This window comes from Capsicum annuum, chromosome 8 (assembly GCF_002878395.1).
Source record: "Capsicum annuum cultivar UCD-10X-F1 chromosome 8, UCD10Xv1.1, whole genome shotgun sequence".
In the NCBI taxonomy this organism is placed as follows: domain Eukaryota; kingdom Viridiplantae; phylum Streptophyta; class Magnoliopsida; order Solanales; family Solanaceae; genus Capsicum; species Capsicum annuum.
In genome coordinates this window covers 91,569,804-91,596,984 of record NC_061118.1, presented here as the reverse complement: position 1 = coordinate 91,596,984, position 27,181 = coordinate 91,569,804, and the positions used below count along the sequence as shown (strand labels likewise).

At 34.1% G+C, this 27,181-nt stretch overlaps 1 protein-coding gene across 5 annotated transcripts; it reads right to left on the bottom strand.

The window, feature by feature from the left end:
- Positions 1-18,815: 18,815 nt before the first annotated feature.
- On the bottom strand, positions 18,816-27,032 carry LOC107838844. Of its 5 annotated transcripts, none has more exons than XR_001664801.2 (5): positions 26,373-27,013; positions 25,150-26,260; positions 24,287-24,394; positions 24,044-24,166; positions 18,816-19,741 (listed from the first exon to the last, which is right to left on the bottom strand). XR_001664801.2 is itself a non-coding variant. In XM_047395764.1 (5 exons), coding segments are annotated over exons 1-5 (402 nt in total). In that variant the 5' UTR covers positions 25,152-25,866; the 3' UTR covers positions 18,816-19,721. The 5 variants fall into 5 exon arrangements, 2 of the variants coding, with proteins under 2 accessions (XP_047251720.1, XP_016537565.1); XM_047395764.1 differs by lacking the exon at positions 26,373-27,013 and adding an exon at positions 23,857-23,974 and having other exon boundaries at positions 24,256-24,394; positions 25,150-25,866; XR_007044109.1 differs by having other exon boundaries at positions 18,816-24,166; positions 26,373-27,014.
- Between the last annotated feature and the right edge of the window lie 149 nt (positions 27,033-27,181).

Here is a 27,181-nt window from a genome sequence, read left to right as displayed (position 1 = left end):
TTCGATGTCTTATCACATCCAACAACGACTACACAATAATGTCTTGTCACGTCCGACAATGACCACTCAGTGTTGTCTTGTCACATCTGACAATGACCACTCAATGACACTACCTTTTGGACAATAACTCTATCCATTGGTCAAAAGGATGAACATCTTTTGGTCAATATCTTAAGAACTAAAGGATGTGCTATTATAAAAAGAGGGGACACCTCTTTATCCATTGGATAATAGGAGTGCCCAATTTTATTATAAATACGCAAAGATGAAAGACAATTTTATTCATCTTTTCTCTCTACATACACATTTTCATTCACCCACACATATTTTTTCTATCTCTCAAATACATACACAAAAAAAACACAAGAAAAAATCTTTCCTTATTTTTCATTTTCTCTCCCAAAAATACACAAATGCATATGCACATTTTTTAATCACAGACACATTATATTCTTCTTTCTCCCCTCTATCAAGAATAAACAAATACACACAATTTTTTTCTCCTTTTTCTCTCTCTCAAACACACAAAAAACACACATATACACATAAAATAAAATAAATTTTTGCTCCCTATTTTGGTGAAATTCCACCTTTTTTACTAGGAATTATATATATATATATATATATATCAAGTGTTGTTGTTGCTATTCATATTTTCTTACTGTTCATGGCCGAAACTTTATGTCCCAGTGACTTTCTTTCCTTTATCCATTTTCATCAATCTTCGTTATATTTTGTAAGGGTTTTGTTGATTGATATTTTATGTGAATTTGTTTTCGTATTTCTTTGTTTATGGATGCTTAATGATGGTTATCGTCACTTCTCAGTGAATGTTCACATTTTTCAATCATGTTTGAACTATTATTCTATTTTATTACATTACTCTGTTATACAATTAGGAATTTTACTCTATTTTTGTTATTTTCAATTACTTTGTCATGGCTACATCATTTTTATTCATTAACTTTGACCTTTTTGTTATTTTATTATTTTAATCATTGATAATCGTTTGAATTGCTATGTATGATTTTGATATGCGTTCAGTGACTTTGTTAATTTTTTGTCATTTTTTATTGTTATTAAATACCATTAATTATTTGGCCGATGAAAATATCTATCAGTCGGATACTTGAGGCCATCCCATTACAAAGACGAACTTTATTTTTCTCAAGTTTATTTATTCATATCAAGTATCAATACAATGGCCAATGAAAAATTACTTTAATTTGATGCCTCCGTAAATAAAAGACGGATTATTACGTATACATATACGTAATAAAAAAATATTTTTTGGGAAATGATGACACTTTACAACAATATATGATTTTACAATTCATATTTTGGCAAGACGGTTTAGGACGACCAATTAATTGAGCAACCATTTCGTAACCATGACTTTATCTGAGCCTACTTTTAACAAAAAAATATATTTTTTATAATACGTAAATGAACATATTTTTATTTATTATTATTTATTTGTTACTAACATTTTTATAAGTGTTTATACATGTTATTTTGGAATATTCGTCGAGAGTTGCATTCAAAGAGGCCCTTTTAATTTTGTATTGTATTTTTAGATTTGTACAAATGTTATTATAGTGAAAACTTTATTTTTGGGGTGTTGGGCAGAATTTTCTTTATACAACTTCACCTCGCGTTTATGCAAACTTAGGTCGTTAAGTTTACACTAATAAATTAAATTAATCAAATTAGTTTACATACTTTGACATCATAAACATTGTGATCTTTTTGTTAAAGTAAATCTTTACTTTTTCATAAACTTTAATCAAACAAAAAATATTATTTTTCTCTTTCTCTTCATGACATATCAAGATATACTTTCTTTCACACAACATAAAATAATTTTCTTTTCACATGTATTTTTTTATATTTTTTATAATAACATGTTTTATTTATATATTTAATATACATACATCTTTACATAATTTTAAACATTTATATTATTTTATATTTAATACATACACTTCTACATTATTTTTTATACCTTCTCCCTCTTTGAAAAATTTAGTCTAGCCGGGTACCACACTTGTGGATTCTGAAGGATGTCTAACCCCTTCCCTTCGGAATAACTTGAACCCTTACCTAAAATCTCAATTGGTTTTTTGCAGACTAAAAACATTAATCACATGTTAATACTTCAATAAGTTTCCTTATTTTCCTTAAAAATTAAATGAAAACTCTGTGCAAATTTTTATTCTTTTAGAGTCCATAACGTCGTGCTCGTTTTAACCTCAGGTAAAAATAGGGTATGACAACACCTTATAATCTTTCTCCTGAAATGTTGATGACTAGTCCCTATATATTTCTGAATTATGTTGTTCCTGGCCCGCGTAATCCAAAAAAGGGAATAGATGTCTACTTGTAATCTTTGATCGATGAACTTCAAATTTTATAGCATGAGGAGGTTGAAACTTGGGACATCTCACTTAAATAGAATTTCAATCTCTGTTAATATCTAATTTGGAATGTTAATGATTTTCCTGCTTATGGATTATTGTTTGGGTAGATGACAGCTGGAAAGCTGGTTTGTCCATACTGTATGGAAAAAACAAAATCTTTCACATTGAGACATGGCAGGAAAAATTCATGGTTTGATTTTCATGTTGTTTCTTGACACCTGATAATGAATTTAGGAGACTCAAGAATGCATTCAGAAGGAATAGAAAGGAATATGATGGTCCACCTCCACGGCTGTCTGGTTATGACATCTGAGAGATAGTTCAGGATTTCCCTAAAGCCAGCGAGAAACCATTGTACAGGCTTGATGGATATGATGTTTCGCATAACTAGACTAGGCAAAGTATATTTTAGGAGTTATAATATTGGCTAGATAATTTACGTAGAAATAATGTTGATGTCATACATACTGAGAAGAACTATTTTGACAATTTGTTCAACACAGTTACGAATGTCACCGACAAAACAAAGGATAATCCTAGGGCCAGACATGACTTACCAGAATATTTCAAATGTAGAGAATTACACTTACAGGAGGGGCTCAATGGCAATGTTCTTAAGTCCAAGGCTAGTGTTACATTCACGTTGGACCAAAAGCGTCAAATAAGTGAGTAGGTCCAATGTTTGAAGATGCTTGATGGATATGCCTTAAATTTGGGAAAGAGGATTGATATGGCACAAAGAATCTTAGATGGAATGAAAAGCCATGATTGTCATATTTTCATGAAACAATTACTTTCAATTGCTTTTATTGGTTTACCTGAAAATATATGGAAACCAATAGCAGAGATCAGTTTGTTCTTTAAATACTTATATGCCACCACATTAAAAGAAGAAAATATGTTGCGAATGGAAAGTAATATTGTTGTTAATACCAACAAGCTAGAGAAGATTTTTTCGCTAGCTTTCTTCGATGTGATAGAAGAACGGCTAGGCGGTCCAGTTCAAACTAGGTGGATGTATCCATTAGAACGATAAGAAATTGCAACATATTTAAATTCATACATATCTTTTTTTAATATAGTAAACATCTAATCTTAAGATTGTGCGCAGTAATTGGAAAATTAAAAAGAGGTCCCAAAAATAAATATAGGGTGGAAGGCTCTATAGTTGAGGCATATCTTGCAAGAGAAATGTCTCAATTTTGTTTATACTACTTTTGTGATGAAGTTGCTTGTTTAAGAAACCAATCGAATCATCATCAGGACGATGTGAATGAGCCTCATTTACAATCAGTATCAATTTTCAATCAATCTGGTTGTAAGGCTAAAAAGACCATACGTCACCGGCTCATCCCACGGAGCGCAAATTAGAAACTTTGTATGTTTTGCTGAATTGCTTGGAAGTTGAGCCCTTTTTGAAGTAAGGAGCTTAAAATTTTAACATATCTTATTTGTTTACTCATTCCCTTAAAAAACTAATTGTGTTTCGCATGTTGGATCTTCGGTTCATTTAAGATTCAATTCCATGAAAATCAAGTGTATGCATCTTTTGCAACATAGTTTACAGATGAGGTTCATAAGTGTATTAATATTTCTACAAATTTTAAACATTTACACATTCCTCAACTAACATATATATAATATATATATATATATATGTATAATATTTTTAGGTACACCAATCACCAAATGCAACCACATACGATCAACTCTTGAGAGATATTTTTTTGGGTCCAGTTGAAGCTCATGTAATGTCCCATTACACAGTAAATGGGTTTAAATTTTTCACCGAACAACACTCCAGAACAAGAAAAACAAACAATAGTGGTGTTTGGGTTAAGGGTGATGATGATTTTGATTACTTTGGCATCATACACGAGATCTTAGAACTGGTGTATGCTGGGTTTCCCAATAAAAAAAATTGTCCTCTTTCGATGTAAGTGGTTTGATCCAAGCACAAGAGGCACAAGAGTACATAAGGAGCATAACATCATTAAAGTGAAGCACAATAGGCCGTATCTTGTTTACGATCCATTTGTTCTAGCGTAAAATGCTAAACAAGTGTTTTATGCTCCTTATCCGTTCTGTAGTGATAAGTCTGATTGGTGAGCTTTAATCAAAACAAAGCCTATAGGATGGGTGAAAGTTGATAATATGCTAGAGACTGCGTATCAAAATGAAATGCAGATTGATCACCAACTTGTGGACGTTGACTTAGTGGATACTTTGAATCACCCGAAAAATATATTTGAAGAAGTTAATATTATGGAAGAAGAGGCTGAGTGGATAGGAGATGAGAAAACTTTCGAAGAGGGTGAATGGTTTAGTGGAGAGTCTTCAGAAGAGGAGGATTAGTTTGTGTATGTTGTATTTATTACGTATTAGTTATGTCTTTATGCTTTGTACTATATATTTACCTTTATGTTTCTTGTTTAAGATTGGTGTGTAATATACTGTTTAAGAGTGTTGTTTTCGCCTTTTCATGATTTATATAGTAATAAAAATATTCTTTTCTATCTCATGTTGGTAGAGCGATTTGAAATGTGAATTAGTAACTTGAAATTAGTTACTTATAATGTTTTCTTATATATTCATTTTGTTAGAACTAACTACTTGTTAACTTTACATAATTTAGATGTCAGGCAAAGGTGACAAGTGTATAGAAAAAGTTGTTCTTACCAAAACAAAAAGGAAAAAACAACCTCCGCCGTATAGATGACCGACAGGTATTCATATATCTGAGGGTCGGTTTGCTGATGCAATAATACGACCCTCATATTCTAGGTCGTATCAGCATTCAGTTCCTACTCCTATGTATGTGGGTCCACTTCATGGATCTACACCGACTCATTCTACTCTTACCACCGTGCCACCACCATCGCAGTGCTATTGAATGACCACTGGCCCATCCAGAGTACTACCATCGTCAGTACCCTCCTATAGCAATCACGTAGCTTTGCATAGTGGTTCTGCAGGATCTATTGGGATGTCGGATCTTCAGCTTGGAGGCACTCCATCTGGTGTTTCAGATTCACCCACGCCAGTGCATCCACCATCACTTACTCCGCAGTCAGGCGACAGAGATGATTTTAGGAGGTGTTATCTTACTCCATATGTGATAGGGAAAGATTTCTAAATATAATAACATTATTCATTTTTTCATTACTATATTATTATTCTCTATGAAATTACTGTTTGATCTTGTATTGTAGGTTTAGGCCGGATGCTGGAGTTGGACAAACTATGAGAAAATGCATTTGTTGGAACTTCAAGGGCTACTGGACCAGTTGGCAAAAGGTTCCAGAAATTAACAGGGAAAGAATGTTTCAAGAATTTAATATAAGGATTTAACTTATCGACTACTTAACACTTTGTTAGAACAAAAGATTGAATATTACTCCCCCTGTTTAAAAAAGAATGACCTACTTTTCTTTTTAGTCCATTTAAAAAGGAATGATTCCTTTCCCTTTTAGAAACTTTTTATTTTCAACTTTTCACATGGTATGTTTAAAACCACAAGATTGAAGGGCATTTTGGTACATTTAACACATCTTTAATTTAACACCACAAGATTTAAAAGTCTTCTTTATTTTCTTAAACTCCGTTCCAAGTCAAACTAGGTTATTCTTTTTAAAACGGAGGGAGTATATTTTTATTTTTGTTGTAGAAATTTTACTTGCGGGATGATGTGAATGCATGTCTTATAAAGAGGAACTTTTTCAGAAGATGTAGATTCAGATTTAACGGTCTGTTGGATTATGCCCGAACCAACTTGGTACGACCTGACTAGATTAGCGAACCCTTATGGAAACAGTATATTCGCTATTGGAATAGCAAAGAATACCAATTGCTGAGGGACAAAGGAAAGAAAGTCTGGGCATCATCTAGGGGTGGTTCCTTACATATTGCGGGTGCCAAAAGTATAATTGTTCTGGAGGAAAAATTGGTATGTAACTTTTACAGTTTTAATTGTTTGTTTCTATTTATATTTTTAATTATTTGAACATTGATAATTTTTTCATATGTAGGAAAAAAGAAAAGGGTAGGAGCATACCACAAGGAAAGCTATTCGAAGAGACTTATCTGAAAAAAAAAGAACCCGACTGATGAAGATGTCTGGGTTAAACCTCGTGCAAACGCTGCCCATGTAAGAATCAAATTTTGAATTTATGAATCTTTTTCTCAAAGTTGATATTATTCAAGTATAAGTACTTTAATATTTTTTGACTTTTAATTTTAACTTTACTTTGAATATAGAACAAATATACACAGCTCATTAGTGAGTATCGTAGTACTCAGCCTCCTGAAAGTCAGGGTAATCCACTACCCCAACATGTAGAGGAGGAGTTATGGGATAAAGTTGTGGGTCCTGAAGTTAGAGGCCATTACTATGGATACCACAAAAAAAAAATTGGCGAGAATATGAGGTGTTCATCTGTTCCTACATACTCTAACTCTTCAGTTGATAGAGAAACCATTGAAAGACTAAAAAATACGATTTCTAAACTCACTGAAGAGTTTGCTGAACACAGAGAGAGGGCGCAGAAGAAGGAGGAGGAAAAATCATCACAAATCAGGATGTTGCAGGAGCAATTTAACTCTTTCATTCAAACTGCAGGAATTATTCCTCCGTGTCCTAGTGATGCAGTTCGGACTATAAAAGATCTACACCCCTGGATGATATCAGCACAGATGAGGATGTGAAAGACGAGGATGAATTCGATGAAGATGAGTTTTAGTTTTTTGACTTTTGTATGTGTTGTACTATGGATTTATATATTTTGTTGTAGTTTGTACACTTTTGTATGTATGATTGTAGTTTTTACACTTTTACACTTTTGTTGTACATTTTGTATGTATTGTAGTTGTTACATTTGGTTTATTGTTATTGCATTGCATATTGGACCATTTGTTGATTTTTATTTTTTAAAAAAAATCAGAAAAACTGACCACAAGTGAGCGATTTCTTAAATTTTTTTGCAGAAAGTGGTCGATTTTTATAAAATTAATTAATTAATTTTAATATAAAATTTACCATAAGTGGTTGGTTTTCTATTAAAATTAATTAATAAAAACCGACCACTTGTGGTCGATTTATTTTGAATTTTTTAAAAAAAATTATTTTTTTTTCATTTTAATAAAATAATAATAAATTTTTAAAATATATATATATTTTAAAAAAAAACGACCACAAGTGGTCGATTTTTAAAAAGCTACCACTAATTTATCGATCACGCTATTTGATCGATTTTGTGGTCGAAATTTGAGGAAAATCGACCACTTGTGATCGATTTTTGTGGTCGATTTTCCTCTTTCTTTTTAGTAGTGTGATACTATAATTCAATATGCATGCAAGTAATGATTTCTAACAACTTGACCACATGAGTAATATACAAGAAGAAATTAGTTATGTCCTTTTTAAAGCTATTCACAACTGTAAATTTTGTAGCGCTAAAAGATTTGAATATTAATCTCCTGAATTCTGTTGCAGTAATGATTCTGTTCACTTCATTTCTCATGAAATACAAAAGGAGCTGAAAGTTTCTATTTAGGAAATATTAAAGAGTCAAAAGAATTTTGAACTTACACTTGAGCTCTGATTTTGATGTGACAAATATCGATGTTGATGTAGATACAAATCTTCTCATACTTGCAAGTTGCAACTCATGATCAATGGAAAGTGTATTTTGTTCCAAATATCCCTTTCTGTGTTGGCACTCTTAGGTGTACTTTTTGTTGGGTTCAAAGTATATGAAAAAAGTGTGAATGAAAAATGAAGGAAATATAGTGGAGAAGGGAGACACCAATTTAGAAAGTGTACTCCCAAATCAGAAGGTTCACTCTTTCTCCCACATTGGTGGAAGAAGAAAACTTGTGAGTGTTTAAAATAAGGAACACTTACTCCGCATGGTAAGTGAGTCAAGAAATAAGAGATGCCTCTCGCCGTCGCTCACTCGCTCGGCTGCGAACTTGGATTTTGGATTTGGATTTGGATATGGAAAATGATCGATCGATGAGATATATATTTTTGGACAAAGTTTATTTGACAAAAATTCAGAAATTCAGTTCTAAAATACCAAAGGGAAAAATACAACTTTTTTCTGTGTTTTGATACTCCATTTATAAGCATGCATGTAGATTTCGAAATAGTGTTTCGAAATAATACAGAGCTGAAATGAAGGGATGCAACCCTTCAAAAAAATGACACACTGATTCATGAAATGGTATGCCTGTTAAAAAAAAACATATTCTTTGGACGAACAGACATGGTTTTTCCAGAAAGGTCACACCTTTTAAGTGAACCATTGCCACTTTTCAGAAGAGGCACATGTTGGCTATATAAACCTGCTTTTATCCACAGGTTTAGGTATGAATTTTTTGAAATACAAACTCTCTTCTTGTCTTGAAAGACTTTCTCTTCTTGAAATACAATAATTTGAGGTACCGCTATTGTAAAATTGAAGGCTATTTTATCCTGGGAGGAAGATTCCAAAACCTCGGGTACAGTGAGGGGAATTATTCCTTAAGGACACTCCGTGAATTCGGAAGACTTGGTCTTAAATTCTGTTTCATCTCTTTTCTGAATCTTAACACACTTCTTAGATAGATTATTCGTAATCTAGTGTTGAAGGTGTTGCAAAACTTCATAAGTGTTCTTGTCTTAGACTTGAACTAGTGTTGAAGTTTTTGTTTCTTATTTATAGATTCTTCTACCCGAATACATAAAAGATATCAATCTTAAGGAATAAACCCTTGCAGAATCTGTATTGCTTGTTTTTGAAGATTAAAGCTTTAAGATTTCTACTCTATTTGAACTTAACTAGTGATTCAAAGACATAAAATCTTCATCACAAGTTAAAGATCATTCGGTTGACGATTGGAAGTCATAAAAACTTCATCGTTAACTAGAAACAAGAAGAAGAGTTTAAAGTTGCTTAGCTTTATAAATAGTATTCTGAAAATACTAAATTTTATTGTCTTGTGATGACAGGAAAAATGACTAACGAAAGTCAAATACAAGATGCTTCTATGACTGTGGGGGCAACTAGCATTGCTTCAACAAATCGAGCAAATGCTCCACAACCAATGGCACCTGCGGAGAAGCCCGAAAAATTTATGGGCATTAACTTTAAGCGATGGCAGCAAAAGATGTTCTTTTACCTCACCACTCTATGCCTTCAAAGGTTCACTACTGAGGATGCTCCTGAGGTTCCCGAGAGAACCTCAGAGAAAGAGCATTTCATGATTGTAGAAGCTTAAAAACACTCGGAATTCCTTTGCAGGAATTATATATTGAGTGGTCTCCAAGATGACCTCTAAAATATTTACAGTGGAACTAAGACATCGAAGGAATTGTGGCGGGCACTAGAATGAAAATACAAGACAGAGGATGTGGGAATTAAGAAATTCTTTGTTGCAAGGTTCTTGGACTTTAAAATGATAGATAGCAAATCGGTTGTCTCTCAAGTGCAGGAATTGTAAGTAATCATTCACGATCTCCTAGCAGAAGGTATATCTTTATAAAATAACTTAGTTGAATAAATTTTAAATGTTCTTAGTACTCACATAAACTGTTTTGTAGGTTTGATTATGAATGAACCATTTCAAGTAGCAGCGATCATTGAGAAGCTATCACCTATGTGGAAAGACTTTAAAAACTACTTGAAGCACAAATGCAAGGAGATGACTATCGAAGATATTATTGTCTGACTACGTATTAGAGAGGATAATAAGGCTACCGAGAAAAGGTCAAAAGGGAATTCTATAATTAATGGTGCACATATTGTAGAAGATGACCAAAACAATTCTAAGAAAAGAAAGAAAGCTGAACAAGGAAGCCATCAACCCAAGAAGAAATTCAAGGGAAAGTGCTTCAATTGTGGCAAGATTGGCCATAAGTCAATGGATTGTCGTGCCCCTAAGAAAGGCAAGAAAAAGGACCAAGAAAATATGATTGAGTCTAATAAAGAATGTGATGATCTGTGTGCTATGTTTTCAGAATGCAACTTGGTGGGAAATCCTCGTGAGTGGTGGATGGATTCTGGTGTCACCCGCCATGTTGTGCCAATGAAGAGTTGTTTTCGCCATTCGCTCCGGTTCAAGTGAAAGAAATGATCTACATGGCTAACTCCGCTACGGCTAAGGTAGAAGAAACAGGAAAATTAGGCTTGAAAATGACTTCAGGAAAGGTCATGACACTTAACAATGTCTTGTACGTTCCAGAATTACGTAGGAACTTGATTTTTGTTTCACTTCTAGACAAGAACGGATTCAAATGTGTAATCGTTTTTGGAAAAATTATAATTAGCAAAGAAGAAGTGTATGTAGGAAAATGCTATCTCACCAAGGGCCTTTATAAGATAAATGTAATGAATGTTGAAATAAATAAAAGTTTAAATTCTTCTTATTTGCTTGAGTCTTATAATTTATGGCATAAACATTTAGGCCATGTTAATTACAAAACGTTATGAAAATTGATTAACTTAGAAGTTTTACCAAACTTTGAGTGCAATAAATCAAAGTGTCAAACATATGTGGAATCAAAGTATGCAAAGCATCCTTGTAAGTCTGCTGAAAGGAATTCCAATCCTTTAGACTTAGTACACACTGACATTTGTGATATAAAGTCAACACCATCACGTGGTGGAAAAAAGTATTTCATAACTCTTATTGATGATTGCACTAGATATTGTTATATCTACTTGCTAAATAGTAAGGATGAAGCAATAGATACGTTTAGACAATAAAAAATTGAAGTAGAAAATCAGTTAGAGAATAAGATAAAAATGATAAAAAGCGATAGGGGCGGAGAATATGAATCTCCCTTCGCCAAAATATGTGTAGAGAATAGAATTGTTCATCAAACTACGGCCCTATATTCACCTCTCTAACGTAAATACGAAAAAGAAAAACCAAACTTTGAAGAAAATGATGAATGTCATGCTTATAAGTTTCGGTTTACCACAAAACTTGTGGGGGGAGGCTATCCTTACAGCCAATCGTATACTCAATAGAGTTTCCCATTGTAAGACACAATCAATTCCTTATGAAAAATAGAAAGGAAGGAAACCCAACTTAAAATATTTCAAAGTGTGGGGGTGTCTAGCAAAGTTCCAAGTTCCTATGCCTAAGAGAATTAAGATAGGACCTAAGACTGTGGACTGCGTGTTCATAGAATATGCTAAAAATAGTAAAGTATGTCGGTTTTTGGTTCATAAATCCGAACATCTGGATATAAATAAAAATACAGTAATTGAATCAGATAATGCTGAATTCTTTAAAAATATTTACCCGTATAAAACTAGACATGAACAGTCTAGTAGAGGGTCTAAATGATCTTGAGATAAACCAAGTGAGAATGTACATAATGAAGAGAATCCAAGATGTAGTACACGTAAAAGAACTTCTACTACATTTGGATCAGATTTTGTAATATTTCTCTTAGAAAATGAGCCTCAAACATTTAAAGAAGCGATGTCGTCGTCAGACTCATCATTTTGGAAAGAGGTAGTCAATAGTGAGATTGATTCAATCTTAAGTAACCATATGTGGGAATTGGTTGATCTTCCTCCAGGAAATAAACCTTTAGGTTCTAAATGGATCTTCAAAAGAAAAATGAAAGCGGATGGTACTATTGAAAAATACAAGGCAAGACTTGTAGTAAAAGGCTTCAAGCAAAAAGAAGGCCTTGATTACTTTGATACATACTCGCCAGTAACAAGGATCACATTGATTTGAATGTTAATTGCCTTGGTGGCAGTATATGGTCTTGAAATCCATCAAATGGATATGAAAACCATATTTCTAAATGGAGAATTGGAGAAAGAAATTTACCTAGAACAACCTGAGGGTTTTGTGGTTCCAGGAAAGGAGAATAAGGTGTGTAAACTTATTAAGTCATTGTATGGACTAAAGCAAGCACCTAAACAATAACATGCGAAGTTTGACCAAACCATGTTGGCAAACGGGTTTAAAATAAATGAATGTGATAAATATGTTTACATTAAAGACACTCTGAATCACCAAGTCATTGTTTGTTTATATGTGGATGATATGTTGATCATCAGTAGAGACATTTCAGACATAAATGCAACAAAACGAATGCTCGAAAGCAAGTTCGATATGAAAAACCTTGAAGTTGCGGATGTGATCTTAGGTATAAGAATCCATAGAACTCCATAAGGGTTGACATTGTCATAGTCTCATTATATCGAAAAGGTACTTGACAAATTCAAGTATATGGAATTCGGTATTGTCAAGACTCCTTTGGATGTAAGCTTTGCACTTAAAGAATGAAGGTGAAAGTGACTCATAATTAGAGTACGCAAGAGTATTGGGATGTTTAATGTATATAATGAACTGTACACGACTAGATATAGCATGCGCTATTAGTAAATTAAGTCGGTACACAAGTAATCCCAACAAAACTTATTGTATGGAAATGAAAAGAGTTTTAGGGTATCTTAAATACACTCAAGACTATGCCTTGCATTATAATAAATATCATGCGGTACTTGAAGGATATAGCGATGCAAATTGGATCACCGGATCAAACGAAGTAAAATCCACAAGTGGATATGTATTTACTATCGGTGGAGGAGCAGTCTCTTGAAAATCATCCAAAAGACTTGTATTGCTCGCTCTACAATGGAATCTGAATTTATCGCATTGGATAAAGCCAGTGAAGAAGCAGAATGGCTTCAAAATTTTTTGGAAAATATGCCTTATTAGCCCAAACTAGTGGCACCAGTATGTATACACTATGATATCCAAGCGGCAATAGATAGGGCAGGGAGCATGATGTACAACGGTAAATCTCATTATATACGACGGAGACATAATACCGTTAGGAAACTTCTCTCTAGTGGAATTATTACTGTTGACTATGCAAAGTCAAAGCATAATGTGTCGAATCCACTTATAAAAGGCCTATCTAGAGAAAGAGTGGGAAGGATATCCAAGGAAATGGGTTTAAGGCCTAGGACAAGTCAGCATGGCGATAACTCTCCTAGCGGACTGGAGATCCCAAGAGCTAGGTTCAAGGAGATCAAACAAAGTTGTGTCTGACAGGTTTAACATTGTCAATTACCCAACCTATTCTCATGATGTAGACAATGTTCAGTAAGCAAGGATAAGACTTAAGGTGAAAAGTCTTTTAATGATTATCTAAATTTGACAGATTTGACCAAATAATTTAATCTATTGGATTGAAAGTTTAGAAATCACCTATGTGGGAGCAAAGTGAAAGCCGCTTCAAGAAGAATATTAGTAAAGGCCTATCCTCTAAGCTCTCATAAAATCGGGACGTGTTCATGGCTGAAAAGAACAAAACCGTGAGAACCATAAAGGGTAAAAGGCTGGTTGTGTGACATATGTTGTCTAGGTGTACACTAAAGCTCGACGTTCAAAGATATCAAATCTACCGATTGACCGAGTGCATCCGATGCATGTTCACTACGGAAAGTTCAAAGGGAAACCCACTTATCTAGATACAATCAGTCTTTGCTTGATGATCACATACTTGTCCGTAAAAATTTTACGAAAAAAATAGCCATTTCCCATTCATGTGGGGGATTGTTTGGTTCAAAGTATATGAAAAAAGTGTGAATGAAAAATGAAGGAAAAATGGTAGAGAAGGGAGACACCAATTTAGAAAGTGTACTCCCAAATTGAAAAGTTCACTCTTTCTCCCACATTGGTGGAAGGAGAGAACTTGTGAGTGTTTAAAACAACGAACACTTATTCTACATGGTAAGTGAGGCAATAAATAAGAGATGCCTCGCGCCGCCGTCGTCGTCGCTCGGCTTCGAATTTGGATTTGGATTTGGAAAATGATCGATCGATGAGATGTATCTTTTTGGACAAAGTTTATTTGACATAAATTCAGAAATTTAGTTCGAAAATACCAAAGGGAAAAATGCAACTCTTTTCTGTGTTTTGATACTCCATTTATATGCATGCATGTAGATTCCGAAATAGTGTTTCGAAACAGTGCAGTATTGAAACGAAGGGATGCAGCCCTTCAACGAAATGACACACTGATTCATGAAATGGTATGCCTCTTCCTAAAAGACACATTCTTTGGACGAACAGACATGGCTTTTCCAGAAAGATCACACCTTTTAAGTGAACCATTGCCACTTTTCAGAAGAGCCACATGTTGACTATATAAACCTTCTTTCATCCACACGTTTAGGTACGAATTTTCTGAAATACAAACTCTCTTCTTGTCTTGAAAAAATTTCTTCTTAGATAGATTATTCGTAATCTAATGTTGAAGGTGTTACAGAACTTCGTAAGTATTCTTGTCTTGGACTTGAACTAGTGTTGAAGTGTGTGTTTCTTATTTACAGATTCTTGTACCCGAATACATTAAAGATAACACTTTTTTTCCTTTCTTGCTTTTGATTGTGGATTTCTCCAAGTAATGTCTAATCAAGAAGCAATTGAAATCGTGAGAAAGGTCAAAGAAGAGAAGACAATCAAGCAGTTAGCAATCAAAGTGTTGATAGAGAAAATATAGATGATACATCATCATGCATTGTTATGTGGTCTAAAGAATAATTTCGATCCATCTGAGAATCTATCCCAGGATACCGTATATATATATATATATATTTATTTATTTATTTATTGCTCCTACATAATAAGTGAGAATTTTTGGACGAGCAAAGGTAGAATCGTCATTTAAAGGTCTCACCACGTGTTTTAAGAATGTTACTTGTGGATCCAACGTAATTCCAATTCCTCTATTTTTATTTTCCCGCAAGTCATTTTTCCCGATGCTTCTCTTTTTGTCTTGTGCTTATTCATTAGCAACCAAAAATTATCTACTTTCAGATACACTACAACGCTCTCTTTAGTCTCTATCAAAGTATGTGATGTTCTAATTGTGCTATCTTTGGTGTTTCTCTGTTCTTATCCTCTGATGAGCGTTTTGATATTCCAACGATAATCTGTGTTCTATTTTTTTTTACATTTTTTCTCTTTTTTTACGCATGCATAAGAAGTTTTTATAGTTTTTTTTTTATAGCATTGCGATGTGAGCGGTGTAAATTATAGTTCCTTTATGCATCTTTTCGATTTGATTTAATTTGCACATATTTATGTTTGTATGTATATATATATATATACCTGTTCTACGTAATCAGCTTCGTTGCACTAATTGATTTTTTTATCTTTTCTACACAGTTCAAATTATGACTGATTGAACCTAAAGGGTCTAACTAAAAGAGTTCCGTTTAGTCTTTAATAAGTTTTTTCTTCCATAAGTTTTTCTTTTTCACTTGCTTAAATTTTCTTTTTCTCCTCTTTTTCTTTGCTTAGCTCTCTGGTGGCATCTTAAGATGATGTATGTTTCAATTCTTCCAAAGTACTTTTGTGTAACAGAACCTTTGAGAAATGCAAATATGTTATGGATGGAATCATTTTGAGTTTAGTTGTGATTTATGGACTGACAGAAGCATAAAGTCTCGGACAATCCTACATAAAGTATTATATGTTGCCGGAAAAGAGATTATTATATGTTCCTCTCCTCCAAACCTCTAAAATATTTAAGCTTTTAACTCAGGCAGTGTGGTTGTATGTGTTGATTTTTCCAGCTTGTAGATTCTCAAAATAATTTTTTTGTCACTTTACATGAGCACTTTCAGTTGCTGAATTTGTTGGCAAATTATTGCTTCATGAAATAGAAATGATTAATTAATTTTGCAGCATGTCAAATTTCATAGTCATAGTATGATGTTATGTAATTGAAAATTGTTATCCTCTATATTGATTTTAAGTTCAATGAAAAAGTTGTTATCCCTGTGTGGATCTTATATTTATTGAATGTCTAGGGTGAAAGCGATGCATAGACCTTTAAATGAATGTTGGAGCATCAACAAAAAAGAGATGACTTCTTTTAACTATGGCTCAAATTTTATGTTGCTGCAGTTTCTTTGAAAGCATATCAATCTTTCACAGACGGGACATTATCTTTTACTAGCCTTTTCTACTTCTCATTATTGCGTTTTGGAAACTTTTTGCCACAGTTTTGCTGCTTGACGATCAATATTTTAACAAGGTACCAGATATAACTAACCATATTCCATTCTTACGGAACTCCACATCTACAACTAAAAACAATTCTTTAGTAACAGATATTTTATCAACTACAGCGTCGCACAATCACAACAATTACTAAGAAGATAATATGGTTGCCACCAATATAGTCACGAACTACGTTACTATTTTGCCTTACGTTGAAAAATCAATTTTTGTAAAACATGTAGTTAATATGTAGATAACATACATAATAATGTATAAATAACATATGTATATATTCTTAGCAACAACTTTAACCATGATGATTTAATAAACATTAGGCCTATGCGCGCACGGGCACCAACCCTTTTGGAAGTAATTATACTCTCTCACATGTTTTTAATTACTTTACTGTCTCTCTATTAATATACATAACATAGTCGACATATACTATGTATAAGTTGAATTTTTGTAATATGTTTAGAGAGTTAGAATTTTTTGTAATATTGGAAATATAAATTGTGTATTTGTGTAATTTTTAGTAGAAACTATGGTTTTATTTTTTGGGCTTATCCCTTTCATTTCGCAAAGAATTAGAACAAAACACCAATTACTTTAGTATCCGTTTCAGCTCATTAGGATTTAGAATGGAAATAATAAATTTTAGCAACGCCATTTTTTTAAATTCAAATTGTTAAAAAGTTATTATCACTTATCCACTCCACGAAAAAAATTTGTTTAGTATCATTTTCTCCTGCCTCAGCATCGTAGATGAAAGAGTTTGAATCAACGAGCAACTTTGTTTGTCCACCCTCTTTAGCTCTTTCCTTCATATCCCAAAGATTTACTTGCAATCCTCATCCTAGCAAAATCAAGTTAGTCTGCACCAAACATGTGTTGCCCACGGGCTTTCCTATACAATCAGAACGTTGCAGCTAAACCCCTATGCCACTCCCACCCGGAAACAAGAAACCAGCAGTGCTCAAGACGAGAATTAACGCAGCCCCATTCCTCATAAAACCAAAGACTCATGCCCCTCGATATTTCTGATCCTTGGGTGGTGTGAGACATAATGGGGGTCTAGAAAAGTGTGCATGGGTGACAGAAAGCTTGTCATGAGTCTTTGGTTTTATGAGCATTCAGGATCAAACATTTGGCAAAGAGAAGGAAAAGATGGAGAAAGTGAAAGTAACGTACAATGCTTCTCCAGTTCTTCTATAACAAAAAAAATAAAAGTTCAAAAAAATTAAAATACCAACAAATTACTTTTTAAAGGACAAGAAATACCAAGCAGAGTAGCAGACAGTAGAACCTAAAAGGGAAACGAGGAAAAAACTTCAAAGTTCTTTACAAGGAATTCATATTATTGTTTAAAATCAAGAAAAAGTTCCTGGTTCTACCTCAAGAAAGATAGCAATATGTGAAGGAAGGTGCATCACATGTATCTTGATGCTTCTCCCGGTTCTGAAAACAGGGTTAATTCCTTTCCGCTAATAACAAGGGGCACATTTACGAACAGAGCCTACTAAGGGTGTGTTTGGTACGATGGAAAATGTATTCTGGAAAATATTTTCCTATTTTTCCTTGTTTGGTTGCAACAAAATGTTTGGAAAACATGTTCCACAACAACTCATTTTCCTCAATTTGAGGGAAAATGACTTCCCTCGTGGACCAAGGGAAGTCATTTTCCATAAAATAACAAAGTGGACTTATGATCCCACCCCAACCCCTCTTCCCCACCCCAACAACACTCATATTCACATTTCTCAAATATTTACATTACTCGAAAATATTTTTCACTGTGCTTTGCTTCAATTTTTCAATGCTTGAAATAAAATAGTGAAGCTCGATTTTTTTCCATTTCCAATGTTCGTTGAATGTATTGTTATTTTTATATACATAGAGGAACTATGTTACTTTTGCTAATTGCATATTTCATTTTATCATCGATGTAACATGTTTCACGAGGTTGAATAAGCTTGTCGTTCTGTTATATTTCTATTGATTGTAGTATCTTGAGATTATCCAGACAAAATATTAAAAAGTGTCTCCTATATTTGCTAATTAATAGTTGCTTAAATTTAGTGATTGTAATATTTTAGTATTCGATATTGATGTTATTTGTTATGCTTAAATTAGTTCTTACAAATTGTTGAATTGTTAGAGACACTGATATACTAGTTAACAGTTAGTAGTATTTTCTAAAAGAATATTTTTTCACTCACCATCAAATACTAAACATGAGAAAATAAGTAGAAAACCAACTTATTTTCAAGGAAAACATTTTCCAAGAAAATATTTTCCATCGTACCAAACACACCCTTAAATGTTAATTTATTTGCACAGTATCACATGAAAATTTTGCAAGCATTATCCAAGCAAGAAAAATGATTGAATAAACTAACTCCATGTTTATAGCCAAGATAAGGGGAAAAAAAAAGTACATAAAGCGAGGGAGGGTGTGAGAGCTGCATTGAGTAATAATGCATATCTTAATCATTTGCAATTAACAAAACTATCTTACACCGGTTAGAAAACTTCTAACACTTGAGCTTTATGATCTGCTACCCATTGCCGAATGTATTACACTGGTGAAAAATACCAGAACATGATCAAGAGTCCTTATAAATGCCATGATTAGCAGCATTTAATCCTTGATTCCTTGGAAGAAGATATGATGGAAGAAATGACGGGATTACAAATGCCAATGCCAAGCAGAACACCACTAACACTACGACATACCATGCTTGGTGAGTGATGCCAAATAGTAGCTCACGGAAATGCACATAATATTTGTAAGACACTGAAGGAATCACAAGTGAAGACACTTACAAATACACATCAGCCAAACAGCTTCAGTAAGACAAGACTCTTGGACGGCAAGAATTCACGAAGCAGGGTCCATAATCATCAAGAAAAGCTGTCCATTTGACCATATTCTACATGATAATAGTCATTAAATGTTCTATACATCAAAGGGAAAAGGAACAGGAAATCCACGAGCTGTCCACAGCTTCACAAGTTAAAATTTTATAACTGTATGTAAGATCACATTGAAGATGGACCAATACAGAAAAGCAGATTAAGCTGAGAAGTTTTCAATTGACTAATGCTCCACAATAATTATTACAATATTTCAACATCAAAGAAAAAAGGCATGTGTTTAACGAGATACCAGTTGTGATACTACTAGAAGTCAAAGCTACTTTCGGTCAATGGTTGCAACAAACCAATGGACCTCATTCCTCTGCAGATATTTCAGCTACAAACCACTTTTTAGCCTACATTTGCAATCCCTATCATCACAATCAAGAACATAATTGATGAGACGGATTGTTATTTACATTCAACACATTTCTCTTTATTTGAATTGAATGCCTTGAGTGATATTTTATTGCTTGGAATTGACTAATTATGTTTGTTTTGGTGGTAGGTATAATTGGTACAAAGAATGATTTTCTGTTGTTATATGTCAAAAGCAGCGCAGTGAAGCTCAAGATCTCACATCCAGAGCAAAGGAACTACAGATTAAAGCCATAAGGTCGAGAGGGGGAGGAAAAGGGGACATCCAGGGGGAGAAAAGTGAAGCAGCACAGGGCATCACGCTAATCTCATCGTGATGGTTTAGTGCAAGACATTGCAAAATTAGCCCAGAAAATGGGACACAACTAAATAAAAAGAAAATTAAACTACACAAATGCAACACATTCAAACATGAAAGATTAATGAAGTCGTCCTCAAGTGCATACAAAGTTGCACTGTGAAAAATGAATTCTTCAATGCAGTGCGCCTGATATGTTGAGTGGGCGTATCCCATCAAGCGCTATTCTATCTTTTCTTTTTTGGGCATAAGCTATACGTAATTGGGGCTCGTTTTCGGGGCACTCATTCAGATGTCTTGCGAACTTTTGGATAGGAGATCAGAGACTTGATTCATGTTTTATCTTTCCTTCTTTTCTTCTCTTTTGTATTAGTTCTCTGATTAAATCTATTGTTCTTTCATGTCCATGCATAACTAAACTCGCATTCTAAGATTGTGGTGAAATTTTACATGGATTTTATGTCAGGCATTCTTATTCTTTTGAGAAATTACGCCTAGTATTCTTATTTATGTAATTTAATTATTATGGTTTATACAGTTATTTATTCCCTTTTGTCTGACTTTTTAGCCAACAGTTAGGTACCATCTAGGATGAACTTGAGAGAGCATATCTAGGGCTGCTTTGGATTAAATGGTGTAAGTTCACGAAGGCTACACGTGTCATCCCGTTTAGGTGGTGCTTTATAGGAAACAAGGGCATCAACCATAGACACAGTCTTAAGAGGACAGCACTAGACAACAAATATAGTGGGTACACAGATACATTTTTTTTTGAGAAAAGGTGCAAATCGATACATTACTTGTTAGAAAACAGTCAAACACTATGAATGTATTTTTATTTCTTAGGAGGAACCAGAAATTTACTACCATATGAAAACTAGCACCAAGAAACATAAAATTTATAATATATCCTTTTCATCTAAATCAGAAATTAAACAGTTTTACTTTATTGACATCATCTTGTTTTGGACAAACAGGACGAAATCACCTAGTGTTTTGCTTCCATTGAGTTTTAAACCTGAGACTTCATGATCTTCAACCCACTTCATTGACCAATGTACTAAACCCTTGGGTTCTTGATTGACATCTTTTTTACTTCATATATTTCGCTTAAATATAAGTTTTACAGTTTATTTGTCCAGATAAATAGTGTTAGTGCTTGCAGTTCCCTTTTAGTGCATTTTATATAAAATATTTTTATTCATTAGCACTGCTCGTGCGTTAAGCACCATTATGGGCCTAAAGCCCCAACAGACTTTTGGCGTTTTTCTTTGCTTTTTTCTTTGGACTACTTTGTTTACTAGTTACTTAATCAAAATCATATTTCAACTTGGAGTCCAAGAGAGAATATAAAACACACTTCAGTTAACTCTTCTCATTCACATTAGTTTTCATTTTATAATTTTGAAATTCAAACCAAGCAAAGTATTTATTATGCTTTCTCTCTACTTCTACAAGGTAGGGCTAAGGTCTGCGTACACTCACCCTCTCCTAACCCCACTTGTGGGATTACCCAGCTGCGTTGTTGATTGTTGTTGGATAGGCTAATATTAATGATTAAACGAGATACAGTTCGAAAGATATAACTACTTAACGTAAGCTTTGATAAAATGTTAATATCTAAAAAAATAGGAGAGACCATGGTTTATATACAACGAACGAGCCTCAATTCCTATTGTGATCAGGAAAGGGTTTGTCCACATGCCTTCATCTCATTTAGAACTTTTGCTACTTATTGACGGAGAAATATTGGTCAATATACTGACTAACTCACCTTCCAATCTTGTCTCCTTAAACTGCCAGACATGTAATGGAAGTGGCTTATTCTTTTCCCTTGTTAATCTTGGACAAATAGGTCACAATCCAAAGCTTGGTGTGAAATCTGCTAACAAGACTAAAGCTTAAAAGCAACTTGGCTAGACAATACTATGTGGTTAACAAATATCACTCATATTAAGCTTTTTCTATTGTTTCTACTCCAGATAAGAAATATCTACATTGCTAGGATACCTTTATTAGAAAACTGCTAGGAGGCATCTTAAGGCAGTATACGTGACAGGTGCAACTTGCTATAAGAGGATTTGATGTGATCAACACTATAACCATCCATCCAAGTTTTATCTTGAAATTCTCCCTTCTTAAGGAGGCATCATAAAATACCTACTAAAATTGAACTTCCCGAGACCAGAGTTTGCTGCTGATCAATGGCTGCAAAGCCCGCTGGTGACAACAGCTCAAAGAGTTCTGCAGATCATGGTTCATAAAGTCTCGTCGCCATAATAATTCTAGTTTCATTTAATAGGAGGAATAATAAAAGAATCATCAGAGTCCAGACAATGGCAAGAGGCTTCACATGTTCTATGTTCTTTTTGACAATCTTATGCAACAAGCCTTAGATCTAATGGGGTCTACGTGAAACCTTCTTTATCAAGTACTCGTTCATTAAATCAACCATTCAGAGGATGCAATTGATAGCACAAAAATTCAGGTCTCCTGATAAGCGTCAAGTCTCCTGATAAGCAAAAAACTCCTAAACACTCAAGGAGCTCACAAAGTTTTAGAGATCTTAAGGGACTTGACACTTGGAGCGATATAGGCGATTCATACAGCCGAGCCCAACTCGCTTGGGGTCGGGCATTGTTGTTGTGACATGGTACATCCGTATAGCTGATTGACAACAACAACAACAACAACAACATACCCAGTGTATTTCCATATAGTGGGGTCTGGGGAGGGTAGAGTGTACGTAAACCATACCACTACCTCAGGTGAAGTAGAGAGGTTGTTTCCGATAGACCCTCGGCTTAGAACCGATAGTAGTATAACAAACACAAAACATAAATGCATATAAACTAGTACATTATGCAAAATAAACTAACACCGCTAGCCATAAGATAATACTATAGCCACAAGATAATACTAAAAACTATCTATCCGAAAACATGGACATCACTCAACACTACGAACAAGAAACTTCAGACACCAATAAAGAACGCTCCCCTACTGTTACTGATGCACTCCCATCCCCTAACCCTCTACCCTAATCCGTGTCCTCCACATCTTATCAAGGGTCATGTCTTCCGTAAGTTGTAACTGCTCTATATCATGCCTAATCACCTCCCTCCAATATTTCTTCGGCCTACCTCTACCACACCTAAAAAGTCATTGTCTCACACCTCTACACTGGAACATTAGATCCCCTCCTCATCACGTGCCCGAACCAACGTAACCTCACTTCTCGCATCTTATCCTCCACTGAAGCCACTCCCACCTTCTCCTGAATAATCTCATTCCTCACCTTATCTTTCCTGGTATGTCCACACATCCATCACAACATCCTCATCTCCGCCACCTTCAAAACTTTTGGATATGGGAATTCTTAACTGGCCAACACTCCGCTCCATACAACATAGCTGACTGACAGCGTACATAAATTTCAATAATGCATAGATTGACATTTTTCCGTTTCACCTAAATGTGCTCCCCAAATCAAAGTGTTATGTCAATAATCCTTCAATTTTGTGACTTTTAATTTATTAGCAGGTGTCCAATTATTGCATTTACCTTCGTTTTTTTGTTTGCTACAGCAAGTAACTCAAAACACAAATCACAGGTGAATGTTCTTAATTCCTTCCCCCTTTTGTTTTGTGTGAGGGGGGGGAGGTTAAGGAGTGTTTGAAAATTAAGCATTGCCAATTCGCTTATAAGTGCTGACAACTTCAGTGAATAATTACTATATTGGCATTTGAGAAGATGATTAAATATGTCAGATAGAACATTGAACTATCTAAATTAAGGAGAAAATTTAACCTATATTATATATGATGTGTTTCCTCTCCTTTACCCCAGGTTTTGCAACAATTCCCTCAGGCTCCACATTTACCAGAACAAATGTTCCACCTTGTGACAATATTCCATAGCCAGTGCCCTTTTAGAGGTAAAAGATGAGCAAAAGAATAGACAACAATCACTATATATCATGTAGACAGAAGCAAACCTTGTCACCAAGCAATTGAAGACTGTCCCCCTGAAAAATAATCTTTTCAGTATTCAGTAACTTCCTACCAACACTTAGCCCTGAACTTCCTTTACTTAGTTGTAGAGTAAAAGTAGCTGCTATCTGTTATATGTTCAACAACAAAGGTTTAAGCTTTAAATGCCAATAGGACCTAAAAAACTAGTAGTAATCAAGAATTCAAATGTACATACAGAAGCAGGATATGAGATCTTCACTTCATACCACTTATTGGAATTCAACCCTTGCATTTCATATAATCTCGATCCGGATTGTAATGGAAGAGTTTCCTTGATTAGCTCCTGTCCAACTCGCAAAACTTTTACGTCCATCCTATAACATTATAAATTTTATAACATATTTACTCTATGCAATTATTTATAGAACAATTGTAGGTAACTTAGAAAATGAATACAAATTCTATACCCTGCAACTGAAATCCTTATAGGCATAGCCTATAGGTAAGTATCCATCATAAGCATGGATTTGTAACATAGAAAGTATGCTAAACCATTCCAACCAATTAAATCACATTGATAGTGTCAAATTAATGTATTAAAGTTAAATCCAACAATATATGGCAAAACTCACATAGGGTCTATAACAACAACAACAAAAAACCCAGTGTAATCCCATAGGCGGGATGTGGGAACATTAGATTGTATGTAGACCTTACCCCCTACCTTGAGAAGGCAGAGAGACTGTTTCCAGTAACACGCAGAAACAACAGCAAGAAAATACGATATTGAGGCTAAAGAATAGAAGGCAAATAAAAAATAGGCAGAGACAACAAGAAGAAAAATAACAAATCGAGGCTAAAGACCAGAAGAAGAATAATACACTATTACTCCGAAAAAGAATACGCCCGCCCGCCTTCCTAATGACTTTCTACCCTAATTTTCCACCTCCACACCCAACTATACTATTAAAAGGGTCATACAAAAAGTTGAACATATTCTGTCTAATTCTAATTCTCTCTGATCACTCAGTCTAATACTTCCTCGAGCGCGCAACGCCCGAAACTTAAAAGGAGAATAAGTTGAGGTAAACTAGTGAAGATTGGATAGTAGTGATGTTATGAGACTTACATGTGGGCATGAGTGAATGAGATTGGCGTTAGAACAAGTATGAGAATGGAGACACAACGAAACAGTGAAGTGAAAAACTCATTGTCCTCCTTTGATCTGAAAACATAGATTTTTGTAGTAGTCGCAGCTCAGCTTTCATCGCTCACAGGTGAACTCTGATTCGAAAATATAGCCCGCTTCCACGGGTTCAAGTCTTTCTTCTTCTTTTTTTCTCAACCCCTCCTTTTAGTTTGCACCTTATTCAATTTTTTAAAAAAATGGATTTACCCATAATTTTTCACTTCATTTGCAAAAGACGGAATACATAAGCAATCTTTGCTTCTTCTTTTTTTCTTTTTTTTTCTTTTATTTCTTGTGTGTTGATACCTCAACTAAGGGTGTGTTTGGTATGAAGGAAAATGTTTTCCTACAAAAAGAAAAGTTGATTTTTTACTTATTTTATTACTAGTGTGGTTGGCCCGAGCTTGTATTACTAGTGTGGTTCAAAGACTGCACAAGAATGAAGTGTATAAGCTTCCAAATGCACTTGTGTCCTATAAGTTTCGGTGATCTTACATAAGTGTTATTACCAGTAGTATTTTTAGTAATTACAATTGTCTTTGAAAATGTCATGTGTTGACTACAAAAGTAGTGCATGTTGAAAAATTTGACATAACTTGTCTTTTAAGTACAAATTGTAGGAAGTTTACATATCTCGGGAGCTAGTAATTAATTTAAACCAGACAATACATACTGTGTACGATTTGAGAAACTAAGTTAGATTATAATATAAGATTATCAAGTTGTGCGCTAGTAGACAAAAATAAATTTACAATGCACAAGGCTACACAACTATGAAGTTGTGCGCTACTAGATAAAAAGAAATTTACAATGCACAAGACTACAGTGCACTAGTGGACAAAAACAAATTTACAATGCCTAATACTATAGGACACTAAAGTTTTGCGCTACTGGCCAAAAACACATTTACAATGCACAAGTTTAAACGTTATAAGCACCAACAATCCTGTATATTTTAAGTACTGATCCATAAGCATCTGGTCCATCAAAAGCTTGGCATGTAGAAGCCAACAAAAGACATATATACAAGGTAGGCACATAGCCGAGTGAGCTGTGATAAGAAGGTGAATTTATAATTAGTATGAAATGTAAATAAGTAAAATCGATAGAAGAGAAAATTGATTTCAATCCAATTTTTAAAGGTGATGTTAAAGTTTACTAACCTTTACTTTATCTTAGCTGGAGTGGTTGGCTTAGTACCTTCTTTTTTACTGGAAGAGACATTGTTTTTTGATGGAGTTGTGTACTCAAGTTGTTGTTTTTTGCTAGAGGTACTTCCAGTAGTTGGACTGGTGACGATGCATTATCAAGTTCTCTTTTACTGCTTTCTCCAACATCTGCAGAAGCTGATAATGGTGGTAATTGAAGAGCATCTTGCTTCTCTACAAATGATGAAACGAACAGTTTTGCTGGTGCATTATCAGAATGCCTGGAGTATGATTTCCTCAAATGTATTTTAAACACTATGTTGGCAAGATGTTGTTAGATAGACTGGAGGGGCAGTGGATCTTTCTATATTTAAGAAGAATGTGATCAAGGTCTAAGATATCAGTTGAAGTAAGAATTTAACTGAATTATAATTCTTTTTTGTATGTTTATGTTAATTGTTTCATAGATTTGTTCAGCTCTCATTGAAAGAAGATTCTCCCCAACTTCACCAAGTAATATTGCAGTTATTGATCCACTTTCATCTATAATTTGAACTTGAAAACAACACCTATCATATAAAGTGAAGAATTAAGATACAGGAATATAACTTGTGAGTACCTACCCCTCAGTTTTTAGAATAAATCAGAGCATAATAGATTATTCCTAGCTGTTAACCTTAGAGCTAAGAATGATAAAGCTGTCATCATTTACATGTAAATAACAGAACATTAATATGGTGCTAGTCTTTACAACTTTATATAAGGAGTAAACTTTGTTGATAAAATAATACATTGATCAAATTCAATCCAAGCTTAGAAACTCA

Excerpts from the sequence above, each read along its gene's own strand:
- LOC107838844 (XM_047395764.1), bottom strand. Across the intron at positions 24,167-24,255 it reads AGATCTCATATCCTGCTTCT|ATAGCAGCTACTTTTACTCT; the intron begins GTATGTACATTT and ends AACATATAACAG. Across the intron at positions 19,742-23,856 it reads ACACATCATATATAATATAG|GGATTGCAAATGTAGGCTAA; the intron begins GTTAAATTTTCT and ends TTGTGATGATAG.